Consider the following 17948-nt stretch of genomic DNA (forward strand, 5'->3'; position numbering starts at 1 on the left):
CAATCCTCAGCCTGAGTCCAATGCCCCAGGGATGAGCACAGCAGACAGCTTCCCTCCTTGCACTGTGGCCCAGAAGGAATGCCAGGAAGTTGACTGGACCAGGGAGATGACCCTCAGCTGATGGCCTCTCACTCGCTGCTGTTCTCTCTTGAGTGACACTTGCATGCCAACATTTTCTTACAGCACATTTGGGGAATACAACAAGGTGTTCTTTAAAAAACTATTCTTGTCTTGCTTTCATGTTGATTCTATTGCAAAAGAGAGTTATATAAGTCACCTCATACGGAATTTCTAAATCCAAGTCCCTAGAGAGATTCACCCAAGTGCTTTGTTTTGCAGTTTGGGAAGATGGATTTGAAGAGAGATTGATTTGTTTGGAGGCAATCACCAGCCACAGTTGCTCATACTAAAACTGACTGTTCTTTAAATTACCACTCTGGTTTCTCTTATTGCGCCACATATTATCTCCCTTTAAAGCAGCACTGACCGTGGAGGGCCTTGACCGTGGAGTAGTCATGGATGCAAGACCCATACCTTGAAGGTGCCAACTTGCTGAGATGGAAAGTTAGGTGTGGGTCTGGGAAACAAAAACAATTTAAAACAACAGAAGGCAGCAGTTCAGAACACTTCATAAAGTGTACGGTGCTGGTCCACCTTAGGAATATGTGCTAAAAGCAAGTCTATCTCTATCTGCAGTTGACTGAATCATCATGAACCAGCTGGATAAGCAACAAGTGCCATCTTTCAAGGAGCCAAGCCCTAAAGGCCCTTCAGTCCTAATAAGAAGAAGACAGGGAGGTGGGAGCACTGCTGAGGTTTTTGGAACGCCCTCAAGTGCTGTGATACAGAAAAACTCATCTTTGGAAAAGGAACCCGTGTGACTGTGGAGCCAAGTAAGTAACTCATTTATTTGTCTGAACTTTGAGGTTAAGTCATCCTCTAGCTAAGGAGGCAGAAATATTGGGAAATGAGATATGGGTTAAAAAAAAAATAGCACCGATGTAGTGTTGAGGAGGACTCCTGGGAAGAGTTGGACTATCATTAATCCCCTCCACAGGAACTGGGGAGGAGGAGATATTTGTAAAAAAAAAAAAAAAAATAGACTTTGAGGGATGTGAAGGAACCCATTCAGCTCAGAGGAAACTGAGGGAATTCTGTCCAGTTCATGGGATCCAAATCAGTCTGTAGAAACCAGCCCCAACTCCCCAAGCAGAACTGACCCAGAATGAGGCTGACCTGAGTCCAGTTGATTCTATCAAGGAAATTCCAGACATAAACAATTCTGACCTTCCTGAGGCCAAACACATGCTCCTGGGAGTGCTCAGAACTGAATCTATCTCCTGGGCATGGAGGGTGAGGCCAGAGCAAGTAGTCACTGGAGTTGTTTTATTTCTCTTTAGAGGAAAAGAACCTGTTCCAGACATTTGTTTCTAATTGTTTGAGCTGTAAATGGAAACTAGGTTACTAGTGAGAAATATGGAAAATTCTGATTCCCACTGAGACCAGATTCCAAGCAGAACAAAGTGAATGTGCAATGCTTCCAACTCAGAAATGCCAGGAGAGGTCCCCTAAGGACCCATAGAGTTCATCTTCACAAAGAGGATAGGGTACCACTCATTAATTAACTGGTAGGCATCAAACAATGCTAAAGTTGTTAAAGGATCATGTTAAACACAGAAGGCAACTTTAAGTGACATTTGGATTCAACTATGTCTTGGTTAAAAAAATAAAGACAGTAGTCGCCACCTGGCAGCAGCTTCCAGTTAGATAGTGCATATTAATCTTAAGCCAGAGGATGAAATAAACCCATTTCAAAGGTCCTAGTGAAGTGTAGCAATAGGCATCAGTGGCCCCAAATCTGCCCAACTGGCTACTAAATTAAAAAAAAAAAAACCAGTATGTCCTGCCCTACGGCTTTGGCATTCAATCTGTTTTCCAATATTTTTTTTAAAAAAAGACTCTACAGATAAAATGGAAGAGTGTGATGGGGTGAGCTCCTCTCAGAGACTAAATGGGGACAGGTGTGTGCCGAGGAGACTAAAAGGAGACCAAGGAAGGGGAAGGATGAGCAGGAACATCCCTGGACCTCAGACACTGCGAGAAGGAGAGGGGCAGTGGCTTTGCCTCCAGAAAAGAGAGACACCCAAAACTGTGCCAGCGGAGTCAGAGCAGAGATATTTCAACTGTTTTAAAAAACTAAATCTTAGTAAGATTTTGAAAATTCAGCTAATTCAGGACCTTGCCTTTAAAACTTCTCACTAAAATAATATTTTATCCACACTTACTAATTAACTGGTATGAAAGGATCGATGCTAAAGTTGTTAAAGGATTGTGCTCAACACAGAAGGCGTCTTTTGTGTCCTTTAAGTGACATTTGGATTCAACTAGGTCTTTCTAAAAAAAAAAAAAAAAAAAGACAAATCTAATGATTGATTTCCCTAATTTCCCTTTGCTCACCAAGTCCTTTCCTAATGAATTAAGTTCCCCCGTTTACTGAGTTACTTGGTCCAGTATTTTCCTACGTGTGGAGTACATAGCACTTGAATTTAGATGGTTCACAGATTTTCTTTTCATTTTAGTGACTCTATCTTTTTAACGGTTATCAGCACAGTATAACTAGGTCATCAAACCCATGTAACTTTAAATTTCCCTAATTATATTTTAAGTTAAAAATGAATACTTTTTTTTAAATATTAAGCAAATTATGACAGATGGATATGACAAAAAGAAAACAAAAGGAGATGTGATTGATTGAAGTTTGGGAAACACTGAACCAGTGCCTGCCATCATCCTTTGAAGTGAAAAAATGAGGGGCATCCAGAGGGGGCAGGACCCAGGTCTTTGAACAGTGCCTTCCTTTTTTAGCCAACTAATATTGGTTTAAAGAGGCAGCACTGCAAACCCAGGGCCTTTATCTTCTCAGAAGTCCTTTGAGACTTTCTTTCCTCAGGAGTTTCTTTCAAGTTCTTACTTGTAGGGCTCCCGGGTAGCACAAAACTAACAGAACAGGTCTCTACCAACCCACTGCTGCAGATCCCACCACACATTTTAGCCCTCTGGATAGAATAAGCCTGGGGACACCACTTAGCTTCATAAATCAGAACCAGAGAACAGGACTAAACAGTAAATGTAAAGCAATATAAATACATGCTTCTGCAGTGATGGTGGCAGAGGCTTAGAAAAGAACCACGGTGGCCAGGAACATCTGCATGGAAGTGAGCCACTTGGAGCATTACCTATTACTATATGCCATCATTATGCCAACTTCCACTTTCTGAGGGCCTACCATTTATCAGACCACTGGACTAGGCACTTTAATGAAGGTGGTTTTCTTCTAGTCTCACAATGATCATGCGGAATTAGATACCATTACTTGCATTTTACAGGTCAGGAAACTGAATCTCAGAGGGGCTCCCCAACATCACACAGCTCAGCAAAGTCATAATTTGAATCATCTATCTGATTGCAGGATCTGTGCTCTTAAGAACTCTGCTCTTCTGCAGGGGCTGCAGCTCAGCTAAGGTACATGTAGAGGCTTTTCCTGCATGGCCCAGCCTCCACCTCAGGCATCTCATGAGCTCCTTTCCAAGCTGACTCTGAAACAACAGTTGTACTACTTCCCTTCCAGCACCATCCCCAACACAACCCTCACCCAGGAAGAGCTTCTGTGCCCACACCAAAACTAGTTGCCCAAAGAGGCATTCTTCTTCCCCAGGAGGCGTCAGGTGAGGCCCACATTACACCCCTGGAGACTGAGGGTCCCTAAAAACAGAAAGGTCCAGATGATGACCACAGCATCACCCTTTTCCCCCAAGAAAGAGGAGTTCACAAAATTCTGGGCTCATCAACCTGTTTCCCAAATGCCAAGAGATGACTTCTTCTTCCTCCCAGCCCACTGGCCCTTGGCCTGGCATCTTTAGCATTCCCTCTCACTCCTGGTGAGCCTCTCCCAGAACAGAACCTTCACGCCTGCAGATCCTTCTACCTGGAGCTATTTTCTCCCAGGAACCCATATAGCTTTCTCCCTCCTCTCTTCGTCTAGGTCTCTACTCAGACGTCTCCGTTGAGGCCTTTCCCAAGCAACCCCCTCCCCGCCCCCCGTCATTCTGAAGACCCTTTTCCCTGCTTTATTATTTATAACCCTCAGGTCCACCTGAAATCCTGGTGCTCATTTACTGCCTGTCTCCCTTGCTCTGTGAGAATAAGGACTTTGAGTTGTTTCTTACTGTATCTACAAATACATTGACGGCACGAAGCAAGTGTTTGTTGGATGGGTGAATAAGTGAATGAATGAATCGGAGGAAAAGTCAGCTGTGGTGTAAGGCAAAAGGAAATAGTAACAGAAGCGAGCTGGGAACCTGTAGCACCAAGTCTAAGTACCATCTCTCAACCTGTGACAAGTGTTGTCATTATGTGCCAAGCACTATTCTGGGTGCCTCCAGAATGAGCATGAACAAAACAGACAGAAATTCATGCCACATTGAAGTTTGCTTTCTGATGGCAAAAGTCAGATGGTAAACTAAATAAATAAATAAAAGATATGTACTCTAGTGGTAATAAGCCCTGCAAAGAAAAATAAAGCAGGGGAGGAGAATAAGGAGGACTGGAGAGAGGGAGCAGTGTGCAATTCTAAACAGAGGAGCCGCAGAAGGCTTCACTGGAAAGGTGACAGCTGAGCAGAGACCCGAAGAGGAGGCTGAGCAAACCATGCAGACATCTGGAGGAAGGACATGTTCAGGCAGAGGAAACACAGGGTTGCCTGGGGTGCGTGAAGAATAGTAAGGAAGGCATATTGGATGGAGGGAGTGAGGGATGGGGAGAGAATTAGAAAATGAAGTCGGATTGGTGACGGGCCTAGGGAGGGGGTAGCTTGCAGGACACTGTAAGAACTTCTGCTTTTGGATTCGAGAGGTAAGATTAGAGAATGGAATAGAGGTCACAGCTGACCTAGAGAAAAGAGCCAGGGAGACAGAAACCTGGGTTCCAGTCCTCATCCATGGCCCTGAAGTGTGGGCACCCTCCTCATCTCACAGAACACCAAAAACTAGGCTTCTGTTCTCTCTCAGCAACCCCTCCCAGCAACCCTTCCTCCTGAGAACTCTACTCTCAGTGAAGTTATATCCCCCTTGCTTTCAGTAAAACTTATTTTCTCTAAGTCTAGCCCTAATAATTACATCGAGGCTCTCTAGTTTGCAGATACCTTCTATATGCTCTTTCATTTAATCTTACAACCTACCAATACAGAAGGTATTATCCTCATTCTATAAAAAAGGCAGATAAAACTCAGTAAGTTTAAGGACTTGGTCAAGATTATGAACTTGGAAAGAAACAGAGTCCAAAAAAAACCAACTAGATTTTGGATCTTGTGCCTTCTTTCTACTTCACCACAGCTAAGAACTACCCTTCATGTTAATGATTCTCAAAGTATGATCTGCAGTCCTTCATGGGTTGTAAGCTGATTTGAAAATGCATATTCCCTTCTTGGTTTTTATGAGTGACATACAGGCAATCTCATAGACTCTAATTTTTACATATGACAGAAACTAATTTAACTGTCACTTCTAAGTGTGACTGTGTCATTAAAGCTTGCTAAAATTTGGTATTCATGACCATGCTATTAAAATGGAGTGAAGAATCCAATTCTATTTTGTGCTAAGAAGTCTGGCTTCTGCACAAAACTTGACAATGATGCAAAACTCTTGGATATAGAATGGAATTCCCCTAAATGGTTGGAATGAGTGGTGTACATCGGCCACCACATCTTTGACCCACGTAAGTGTAGCCCCAAGGCTGAGAACCACCACTCTGTAACCAACATCCTACCTTTCTTTACTCCTGATCAAATCAAAGAAACTCTCTTGCAGTCTACATTCATTCTCTCTCATCCAGAGCACAAGTTCTGTCAGATTGCAAAATGGGCAACAGCTTGGGTTTCTATCTGACACTGGAGTTACCTTCTACTCTATCCTGAGGGACAGCCAATACTTAAGACTGAGTAGACAAGAGTTTAGGCCGAATGGGACAGAAAATCGCATTTGATGGATATCACATGACTTGGCAACCTAAAGAGAAAAGCAAAGTGGCTTTTGGATTAGGCTTATCAGCTGTGCCAATCCACTGATCTTTGGCAAAGGAACCCATCTTGAGGTAGAAGCATGCGAAGTAACTCACTTTTCCTTCCAATGACCACTGTGTTTGGCAACTATCTCTGTAAAATATTTTCCTAAGTCACGAGATTGGGAAACAGTTCTCAGGTTGCTGAAAAAATTCTCCAGCAGGTAATTTAGCAAGGGGTGGCTTGAGGAACAGGGACTGAGTTTCTGATAAAATTCAGGATGAGGTATGTGCTTCAGTTGGCCTTATTTATCCACTGTCCTTCCTAGGGAGTCTCCAGTGCCCTCCCTCTTCCTGACTAACTCTAGAGAAGCAGCTTACTCAACATCTATGCTTCCACCATGTACAGATCTAGGCCATGACCATGAGCAGATACACACTACAACCTTCTTGGTGGTGGACGTGATGTAAAATGAGGAGCACACTAATCCGGTGACTCAGAGACCAACTTCCAGTCCTTCTCCTTGACTCATGAACTCGTGACTTGACTTCACTGAACTCTACTTTCCCTGTAATTAGACTGAAGGATTCTCAAGGTGTCTTCTAGCCCTAGCCCACTATGATTCCCATTATCCTCCAGCCCAATTCTTAGGGACAACTTGTTAGGAAAAGAAAGGAAATCCAAAGGTGTGAATGTCCTATGACCCAGTAGGAATCCTGTGGCTTAATGGAAAATACTGGAAAGTGAAACAAAACTCTCCTTGTGCATCTATTAATTAACCCTTGCGTGACCACAGAGGTTTGGAAAAGTGACAGCTGAGCCTCCTTCCAGACCTATTATCTATTACTCTGATTCAACTTGTGGAAACAAGAGTCCAGAGACCTAAGAGTAAGGCCCAGCTTAACCACTCATTTAACCACTTTTAGTTTCTGTGACTTCATCTGCAAGATGGATCTAATAATATTACCCCATGACATTTTATTACAATAACGTTTGTGGAGGTAGTATAGACACCAACTGTTTGCTAAACGGAAAGATATTTATACAAATGGTAGTCATCTGTGATTATTATGACCCTTTTTTCATCAGGTTACTTGCTCCATCTGTCATATCCTACCACCTCTAAGACACGGTCCTGTTGGATTGATTTACTTGAGCCTTACAGTTAAGTTTCTGCTGACAATGGCCATTTGGCAATTCTCAGCAAATTATGTGAAAAATATGACCCTGAAGTAAAATCCAGGGGTAGGAGATGGTGGGTTGAGGAGATAATAGCAAAAAACCCTAGAAACTTTCTCAATGTCAACACTCAGAATATAACAAGTCTCAAAAATCTGCCAAAATGAAATGCTCAGATCTCAGAAATCCTTGCAAAGCTCTGTGTGCCAGTTTTGTGTTACACCCATTCTGCTCCTCCCACCCTCTTCCACTCAGATGAACTAGACTGAGGGAGGCAAATAGGTAGTGAGGGTTTTTTGTAAAGATTCCTAGGGTAGTGCTTTTACAGCACAGCTCTTCTTTGGAAGAGGGACTCAACTCATCGTGGAACCAAGTAAGTTATGCATTTTACTACAGCTCAGTGTGCAATATTTCCTTAGAGTTGTAGAGTATTTCTAAAGGATTGGGGCTTCTTGGGAAGTCAGGAGGTTCTGAATGGGAAACCCACTGTTTGTTGCAAAGAGTAGGGGTAAAATTTGGAAGCAAATACATCAAATTTCTCTTAAGAAAGCATTATGTATATGTTTGAAAACTCTGTTCTGAGGCTTAGTATTGATAAGTATTTTACAACTACCAAAAAAAAAAAACAAAAAACCCTGGGTCAGGTTTCCCTAGGACTAGGGAAAAGGCAAGTTCCAGATGAGGAAGGTCTCTCCACTATTTATGAGGGATAAGAGTCATGGTCATGGTATAGGAAAAGGGAGAGTTAGAAAGAAAAAATGTTATGAAAGAAGTAGTCGTTAAATCAAGAGAATCCTCTCTCTCTCTCCCTCGCTCTCTCTCTCTCTCTCAGATGACAAGAATCCAGTCTCATCTTTGTTGCCTTTTTCTGAGAATTTCCATTAAAATAACATGACTGGCCTAGATTAAATGGTCCTCAAGGTCCCATACTAGCCTGGGCTTACTGAGAGCAGTTATGTGCTCCCTCCCCTCGTAGCCTTGAATCTGGGGACTCCACACAAGGGTTTAGGAACCCTTATCCAATGTAGAAATGCAGCCACCAACTTAATGACAATAGAGAAGTCATGGTACTCTACGAGAGATACTGTCCACTGCTCCAGCATTTGAAAATCAAGTTGTATATCTGTATGCAGGTAGTTTGGATAAGCTACCAACTGTCACTGGGAACAGTCCAGAAAATGTTAGTCTTTCAGGCACCTTCCAAAATGCCAAGTCTAGTGAGGCAGGCCTTACCTCTTACATGGTTAGATATTGATCTTGTTGATTCAGAGAAAATAAAAACAAGTGGGAAAAGGTACATGAAAGTGGTGGGGCTATCTGACGGTCCTAAAAGTGACTGGTACTGTCAACATGGTCTCTGCCTCTCAGGGATAATATCAGCTTACAGGCGTTCTTCAATGCCTATTGCTGCCAGGGAAATAGTGGAATTTGATGAGTGTTCTTATCTTTGAGGGGAGAGAGACTAAAGCAATGAAAAGGAGGGAAATAGTAGCTGATGGCTGTCTGATTGATGTTTAGCAAATTGCGTCTGAGCAAAAAGTATTGTGTTTCATTTTCCCTTTAAATCATTTCCACTTGAAATTTGGAATTATCTACAGTGTTAGAATCAAATCTTTGAGGCTGTGCCTTTGGGAGTCTTCAGGAAGAAGGAAATTGATGAAATGGATGGTTAGCCCCTCTGCCAGGACGCTGACCACGCTCCCCAAAGACACTCAATTTGCTTCTTTGGTTTTCTTCTCCTGCAATGACGGATTGTAATATGATGATGTGAAGCTCAGGTAGAGGATGTGAGAATTTCCAATCAAGACTCTCGTCCTTAAAGTTTTTACAGTGAATAATAGCCCTACACAACTGTCATTCTCTTTTGCCTGGCTCTCGCCCTAGGTTCTTGATTTTTGGTGATGAGACAGATTAATTCATATGGTCTTTGGGTTCTAGTTCATGTGATTACTCGATACTCCTGAGACTTGCATCTGGATCCAGAGTCAGAAGAAATTATAAAACAAAAATAATCAACCCAAAGCAAGTACTGGCTTCTCTGACCTGAATCCGTGACACCCAGCACCAATGGGCTTCCCCAATGGCAACCAATTTCTTGTTCAACCCTCAGGCCCTGGAAAGCCTTTTCCTGGGCTCAGGGAGTTAGAAAGCAAATTTGTTATTATTGTGAGACTGAGTTTGAATGATGAGGGGAAATTAAGTTTCTAATCAAAACGCAGCACTTATAACCCAAGAGAAGGGAACCAAAGTATGAGATTGGAACCTGTTTCTAAACCCCCCTCTTCTCAACCTAACATTCATTGTAAGAAATGTTAGCATTCAGTGCCCCATCTCTACCCACAAACTACTGTTTTTTTTCTTGGAGAGCCCTCCCAATAAACTGGGAGCCCAATCTTCCACCTTGAGGGCAGCTATCGGTCACTTGTCACCCTCTTGCTCTGTCTCAGTCCTGTCCGAGTATCTCTTGGATGGAGACTTCATGCTCTTATCTCTGTCTAGCAGTTCGACTATTATTAGCTTCAAAGGGAACAGAAACTCTGTGTACTCAGCCCCCTAGTCTCATGAAGGGCAGCTTTGTAGTTCTCTGAGCTGTGGGGTCTCTAGGCTGAGACATGAGGCTGAGGAGGCAAGGCACAGATGTTTCAGCAGAAGCCCTAGGGCCAGCATCAGGCTGGTTACCTGTGAGGCAGCTTCACAATGTGCTCCTGGGACACCCGACAGATGTTTTTTTGGAACTGGCATCAAACTCTTCGTGGAGCCCCGTGAGTTGATCTTTTTTCTATGTTTCAAGGGATAATTTGAGTGCTGGGATGGAGGCCATCATCCAGTTTGCATTACAAATTATAACTAGTAGATGAAATTGTAATGGGGAGATGGGATAGAGCAGATGTGAGGTGGACCAGAGCAAAGACACTAGACTGAGTCACTGAAGAAGCTCTGTAACTACTTTTATTTTTTTAAATACACACTGTAGAGCAGGGCATGGTGACTCACTCCTGTAATCCCAGCACTTTGGGAGGCAGAGGTGAGAGGATTGTCTGAGCCCAGAGGTCCAAGACCAGCCTGGGCAATTTAGCAAGACTTCGTCTCTACAATACATTTTTTAAAAAATTAGTGGTGTTGCATGCCTGTGGTTCTACCTAGTTGGAAAACAGACAGGAGGATCGACTGAAGCCAGCAGGTCAAGGCTGCGGTGGCCATGAGTGTGCCACTGCACTCCCACATGTGTGAAAGAGTGAGACTCACACTCAGACACACACACCGTATATTTAAACTGTAGCTCCCACTTATTTCAGGAATCTTCAGCACAGCCCAGAAAGCACAAAGAAATCTAGAAGGGCTGGAGCATTCAGGTGCAGGAGAGACAGTGACAGGGATACTTCGACCATACTTCCTCAGGAAGCTGTTTCATCCTTACATACATACCTCTTTGGTTAAGCTGCCTCATTACAAACTGAAAACAAATGTTCTGAAGCTAGGAAGATTCTGGGGAAAGGGTTGGCATGGTCAGAGTAATCAGGTAGAACAAACTTTTATTTCAGGGTTTAAGTTAAATCCCATATTGGCAGGAAGTCTTGAAATTCTGAGTGATGTTTTATGATAGATGTTGCAATTCTTGGGAGATCAATAGGACTCCATGTGAATCCAAAACATGGATGATTTCTAAGTTTACAAATTAAGAAAGATTGTTTGGGAAGAATATACACTTCTTTTTGTATTGTTTACCAGCTTATAACTTTAGCATTGTACTGGGGTTCATAAAAAAAGAAAATCTGAAAATAAACAACTGTCCAAACAAATAGCACTTGAAACACATATTGAAATGTAATTACATTTGTGGACCAAGAAGAGTGAAAATTCTCAAAAGATAAGTCATTCAATCTAAAACTCTAATTTAAATTTTGGACTTTGGTTTTATATGACTTCAGATTTGGGTTTAAGTCAAATATAAAATAGGCTAGGATGCATATGGTAACTATATGGAATGCAATTCTTTTTTTTTTTAAGTCTAATTCAATCAAATACCAAGATAGCAATGAATGGATTAGTTAAAACAGTGTTCTTTTAAACAACTGTTTTGAACATGTAGACATTAATTTGGACAGTGGATCTGAGAAAAACGTTTTACCACATCAATGCATTATGCTTTATCTGAAACGCCAACTAATAGATTCAGAGCTGAATATCATAAGTGCATGACCTTCTTCAGACATCTGTGTTGTCAGCTATATTACATTGTTCAAATTATTCAGACCTAGTCTCCCCAATCCAAAGTGATCATTGAAACTGCCTGATGAATTTAGATTTTAAAATCCCAGAAAGCCTTCTTTGTTCAACTAAATCAGGAGATAGGGTTGTTTTTCTCTTATGGACAAGGAGATAGGGTTACTAACTAACTAACTAAACAAGGAGATAGGGTTGTTTTTCTCTTATGGACAAGTTTAACTTTTAATTCATAACTCCTTTGAAAGTCAGCCAGAATACATCTCACACCAAAGTCAGGATGGCGAGCAAGAGATACCACAGTTATGAAGGGAGGTGAGTGAGCAACACATGTGGTTTTCCTGCCGTTAGTGCTAGGGTTATCAGTTTCTGTTATCAGTAGCTTCAGCTATGCAAGGAAACAAAACAGAAGGTTTTCTCACGCAGGCTGAAAGCAGGTTCCAGGAAAGCCCTTTGAAAAATTCCCAATCTTCCCTCGTCTAGAACTAAAAAACCCCAAATACGAGAGGAAGCAGATTCTTAGGAATGAGTTTCCTACCAGGAGCGACTGGAACAGCATCAGTCTTTTGGCTGAGCTTCTCAACAGAGAAGAGATGGAGAATTGGGATGGTAGTGATAAAAGGGCTTCTCTGAATTGATTACCTAGGAAAGCCCTGATTAGCCTTAGTCCCTTCACAAAGTTTTGATCAGCAGGAACTTCCTGACTAGCATTTACTCCCTCTCATCCAGATATAACCAATTGAGTTTACTGCGACTCTACTTCCATGAGCCTCACAAATCCAGATTCAGGGTAAAGCACTAGAAAAATTATTTATTTTCCATGGGTACATTCATTACCGACTTATGGCTCAGCAATACCTCATGTCTTGATTGCAGACCATAATAGATGAAAGTACACTAGAATTCAAAATATTTTTCATTTGATATCAGGAAATCAAACTCACCTAAGTTTTAACTACTAAGAACCGTATTTATAGGAGCAATTAATATTGAAAAATCAACTACTAAACTCAGGACTGAAAATATATTCAGATCGCCATTCACAGGTTGGTTGTCTTTCCTGATTTCAGATATTATTAGGGGTGTTTTTTTTTAGCAGTTATTTGAAGAGAGCCTAAGAATCCAAGTCTCCATGGACACAAAATGTATCACAATTCCAAAACTTCAATAAGGCATAGTGTAAAAGAATCATTACTACTTCTCTCAAAGCTTCGAGAACTTTGGTTTTAATGAAAGAATACATATACAGAGTAGACAGATGATAGTCCAAGGTGAGCATGAAAGAAGAGAAGGCTACGAAGGAACCCACTTACTGGGACGCGCATTCCAACTGCCTCTCTTAAAATAAAACAAGAAGAAATGAGCTTAAACTAGTTTTACGTCTAAAAAGATTTCCTGGGAATGATAGTTGTCATTCTCTGATTAAAGATTCAAAGGAAACTATACAGTATTCAGTCCCTTATAAAAGAATGAATATTCATCTAAAGGCAGATATGTACCATCTCAGCAGAACCCTTTAAGTCCATAAAATAGGGATGACACACTGCAGTGACCCCAACACTGCCATCCTCAGAGCGTTTGAGCCAGTTATGCAGTCTTCCTGAGACCCTTAATTCTTTAATTGATAATGCAAAGCATGAGGACTTGCCCTGATCCCCCTCCAAGGGCTCATGCATTTAAAATAAACCAACTGATGCAGACAGATATTCAGCCTGACCCAGAATGTCTAGGGGATTGATTAATAACACATAGATAATCGAAACCCAGATATCCAGAAACTTCTTTGTAGTGGTTATTTTCTGTTTCTGCTTGCAGCCTTATCTCTTAGCAGCTCCTTAACTAGAAGTCAAAATGCCTTTCAATTCTGCTCCCCTTGGCCATCTTGTCATGGAGTTGCTAACAAACCCAGATCACTAAAGGACACATGGAGGTCTGGGTTATAGTGTTTAGCCCCAGGGTAATTGAGGTAATCACCACTGTTTGACTCTCACAAAGTTGTGGATAATCATCTCACAAAACAAGTTGATTATATTTGCAGAAAATCAACCTCCTACCAAACCATCTGTTTTTGTCATGAAAAATGGAACAAATGTTGCTTGTCTGGTGAAGGACTTCTACCCCAAGGATGTAACCATAAGTCTCAAGTCATCCATGAAGATAGTAGAATTTGACCCTGCTATTGTCGTCTCTCCCAGTGGAAAGTACAGTGCTGTTAAGCTTGGTCAGTATCAAGATTCAAATTCAGTGACATGTTCAGTTCAACACAACAGTGAAACTGTGCACTCCACTGACTTTGAGCCGAAGACAAATTCTTCAGGTAGGTCGTATCAAGCTTTAAGGGGCTGGAGGTTATGGAGAACGAAAATTGGGGGAAAGGGAAGTTGGAGATGTAAACTGTGGACAGATCATGCTCAATATAGCATCATTCTAGAAACAGGACTAGGCCCAACAATAGCCTGCCGTTGACTGGGAAGGAAATTCTCTGTGTTCCTAAGCTAGAATCTAAGATAAAGCCCATCTCTCCTCTTCACAAACCACTATACTTTTCATACAGTAGAAATGACTGTTCTACTACTAAACTCTGGGATTAAAAATCCATGTGCAGTCTCATCCAGTGCTAAATTCCAAAACAAAGGGCAGCGCAACCTGTCATGGGTTAAGAATCCTAGTTCTTCCTATATATTAGAGGCATGCCTGGATGTTGGCCTCATGGTACAATGAAGATGTCTAGAATGGGAAGCATGTTGAATGTGTAAATAGCTGTGTGACCTTAACCAAGTCACACCCTCTGGTCCTCAGTTCACTTGCCTACAGTCTCCTCCAGTTTTAAAATCCTAAAATTATTTGAGTCTCTTGATTGCCAGTATAACTCTGACCACTGCTGTTTGTTCCAGATAATCTAAAAGTAACAGAAGCTGAAAACACGAAGCAAACTTCAGAGAGCTGCCATAAACCCAAAGGTTAGTTCAAATCAAAGGGCCAACTTCAGCATTGAAGTGTAACGCAAACTCTGCAATTGCCAACTGGGGCCAAAAGCATCAGATTTCAAAAGAAAACAAAAACCATACTGAGTCCAGCGGTTCCCGTGAGCCTCTGACTCTCCCAGCAGACCCTGCCTGGCTGTGGGCTTGGGTTTCCCAAGCTTGCCTGGCTGGGTGTGAGCAGCAGCCTGAGGTCTCTGAGGGCTGTCTGGCACCACACTGGGCTTGCGGGCTAGAAAGAACTGTGCAGACGTGGGGCAGGCATGGCATCCGTCGTAAGCCCAATTTCTGGAAGGAAATTTAGTATCTCCCTGAAGTTACCCTCTTTGCTCTTGTTCAACCACAGTTCATGCCGAGAAAGTGAATATGATGTCCCTCACGGTACTGGGGCTACGAATGCTGTTTGCCAAGAGCGTTGCTGTCAATTTTCTCTTGACTGCCAAGTTATTTTTCTTCTAAGGTAAGAATTAGCTGCTTCTTATTCCCACCTCTACCCAAACTATTCTGTACGTGGAGAGAAGAGGTTTAGAAATGGTAAGAAACCAGTAAGCATTGGTAAGGGAAAATAGAGACATATTTAGAATTAATAAGGTGGGCTTTCTCAGATACTCAGCATAACAAAAGATCTCCTGTAATCTTTTCACTTTAAGTCAGACTCAAAATCCATTAGGTAGTATAATGAATTATTTTTCTAATATACCAGCCAATAATCCCTTCCTCCACTCTAGGGATAAAATAGAAGCTAAATAAGGTAAACTAATCTCCCTTAACTGCTATGTTGCTTATTTGGCCAAGAGACCATGGGTTATTTGCAGGGCCATAAGTATAACTTCCCCTGTAGAATATTCAGAGAAAACTAAACTTATCTTTGCCTAGGTAAAAGAAATACCATCTCTCACTCCTTAATCACAAGACCAGCCTGTCTTTGGAAAGAGCCTGCACCCCTATTAGTAGTGGACAGCCCACCATGAGCTACTCAATATGCATACAAAGCTGGGGTTGAAATGTCCATTATTTGCCTCTTGCTTGCATTCTCTTTTCAGGGAATCTTATACATGAAATTTGAGCCAGGGCCTAGGTCTGCCTGTGAAGCTCCTTCCCCTTAATTCTTCTCCAACACCCTCAAATACTCACCAGCCCCAGTTTCTATTCTAGGAACAACCATAGATTTACAGTGCTGGACTGATCTGATCCAGATTGTAAACATTAACCCAGTCATTCCCAAATAGGTGTCCGGCTATTTTACTAACAGTCCCAAAGACACAGGTAGTGAGGCTGGATCAAAAGAGTGCTATACTGGGAGTCAGAAGATTTGGATTTCAGCCCTGACTTTGCCACTAACTCACTATGTTACCTTACCAAGTTGCATCACCTCTCTGGGCCTGGGTTTTTGCATCTGTAAAACTAAGAAGTTAAAAATGACTAAAGGAAAGCAAATGGGTTTCGTGACTTATGCCAACATTGATAGCTGAACTAGCTGAACTCTTGTTATGTGCAGAAGAGAAATGTGCCACGATAGGTTCATGATATCTGCTATGGCACAGCATAGCACGTACCACCCACCTCCAGACTCCATGATCCCTACAGTCCCCTCCAGTCCAGATGGCCTATAATTCCATAACTTTCTTCACTTACAGGCTGATCAGTACAAGAAGTCTACACTCCATAAAAGAAAACAAAAGCTTTCAAAGATGCAGTTTCCTGGGTTTCTAACTTGTAGGGATTCAAGTTGACCTGTTACAGCCTTTATTTAAATGGCTGCTAGCCAAATTAGTGTTTCTTGGAAAGCAGCAAACCCATCTTATCTTCCTGGGAAGTAGGGGGGTTTATGGTCCTAACTGCTTTATATTCTCCGTTATAAAGAGATAGAGGAATGTAAAAGGATATGGGACTTTATTCTTCACTTCTACAACTAATACACTTCGAAAATGATGTTTCATTCCTTTTGACTTTCTTTACCTTTAGAAAGCAGAAAGTGAGAATCAACAGGTTTCCAGCTCCATTCTTCATGAGGAAAATAGACCCTGGGGGAAGAAGAGCAGAGACCCTTTTATGTGAGCATAGAACTCTCTGCTCAACTGAGCACTAGATTTGCCCCAGATCAGCATCATCCTCTTCCTCCCTGCCCGTGGCTTGTCCCAACCTCTATATTCACTGCAGCAGCCACACTAGAGATTTTGCCGGCAGGGAGGGGGACAAAGTTTCAGCACAAATGAGATTATATTTGAACTCCCTAATGCTCTCTGAACAGGCAATGGGGTTTCTAAAATCTCATCTAAATACTCTCCAATCTATTAGCAATGATCAGAATAAAAAGCAGAGGAAAGGCACTTCTTTCTGTTAAGTGATTTACATAAATTGACTCCCTCTAGGTTTCAGGCACTGTCCTGAGAGTACAAAGAAGACATGGGCCCTGCCTTCAAGCAACTCACCGTGCAAGTGTTTTTGGAGGGAGGGATAGGAATGAGACCCCTAGCTTTTTCTGTAACAATATTTTACTGTCTTTTGCCTGCCAATCTGCGTACAGAGAGTTTGAGAGCCCTGGACACTGATTCTTTTGTGTGGGTCTTTGATGTTGAAGGTGTTCTGCCTTTCTTCTCAGCCCCTGTCTCTGATGCATTTATTAAACTGCATTGTGTGCACCTCGCCTCTGAGTTTACCTGTCACAAACCATAGCAGGGGGAAAGTTAGCTCTGTGAACTCGAGATGAGTCAGCCAAAAGCTAAACTGAGCTTACAGATCACACCTCAGCTTCCTGAGCCCCAGGCCTACACAGCGCCTGCCTTGGGGACCCAGCTCTAGGCTTCCTGCAGCACCCTCTATCTGGCCGTGATCTCTGCTCCTCTGCCTGGGGAAGGCCACAACTTCCCCCGACGCCCAGCACCCGTGGAGGTAGCACCTGGCTACCCATTATTGTGGTTTCCTCAGGCCCTATGTGGGGTGTCCTGTGGAGAGTTATTAGGGGTTACAAGTGAAAGAGCAACAATCACCAACAATTCCCCTTGCCATCACTAATTGCAAACTCCCACATCATGCCTTCACCGCTCTACAAGAGAAAGGAGGCAGCAGCACTAAGAGTCAATAGGTTTAGGACAATCTAGATGGATAAGCCAGGTCCCTCCAGGGTACAACAATGAAAGATTCCATATAACTTCACCTTGGATGCTAAAGAATGCCTTTTTCTAAAACATTCACATCTGTTATCTTGTGTAACATTAGAATGTTTCTCTGAAGTTGCTAAGAACAAAAAGATCACATCCTCATTTTTCCGATTTAAAAAAAAAATCATGCCATCTTTCAAAAAAGTATATTCTTTATCCGAAGTCATTCAATGAGTCAGGGTATTTCTAAGACCAGAACCAAGTTCTCAAAACTGTCAGCCCAAAGCTCATGCTACGAGAGTACACTGTACCCCCCACATGAGGACAAGGTGCCCATGTGAATACCAACTACACTGAACTTCAGGATTGTCTTATATTTTGCAAATAAATGAGCCATTCTCTGGCCCA

The 17948-nt window shown here is 42.2% G+C and overlaps 1 gene segment (V, D, J or C); it reads left to right on the forward strand.

Annotated features, from left to right (window-relative positions):
- Window positions 1–17069, forward strand: part of LOC103255681 — a 44900-nt gene extending 27831 nt beyond the window's left edge. The window contains 5 exon segments of the C gene segment in view: window positions 7563–7607; window positions 13497–13775; window positions 14353–14418; window positions 14786–14899; window positions 16812–17069. Of these exon segments, the coding sequence occupies window positions 7563–7607; window positions 13497–13775; window positions 14353–14418; window positions 14786–14898 (503 nt within the window).
- The last annotated feature ends 879 nt before the right edge of the window (window positions 17070–17948 follow it).

The sequence above is a fragment of the Carlito syrichta genome, unplaced genomic scaffold (genome assembly GCF_000164805.1).
Source record: "Carlito syrichta isolate Samal-C Ts95f unplaced genomic scaffold, Tarsius_syrichta-2.0.1 Scaffold75490, whole genome shotgun sequence".
Taxonomy (NCBI): domain Eukaryota; kingdom Metazoa; phylum Chordata; class Mammalia; order Primates; family Tarsiidae; genus Carlito; species Carlito syrichta.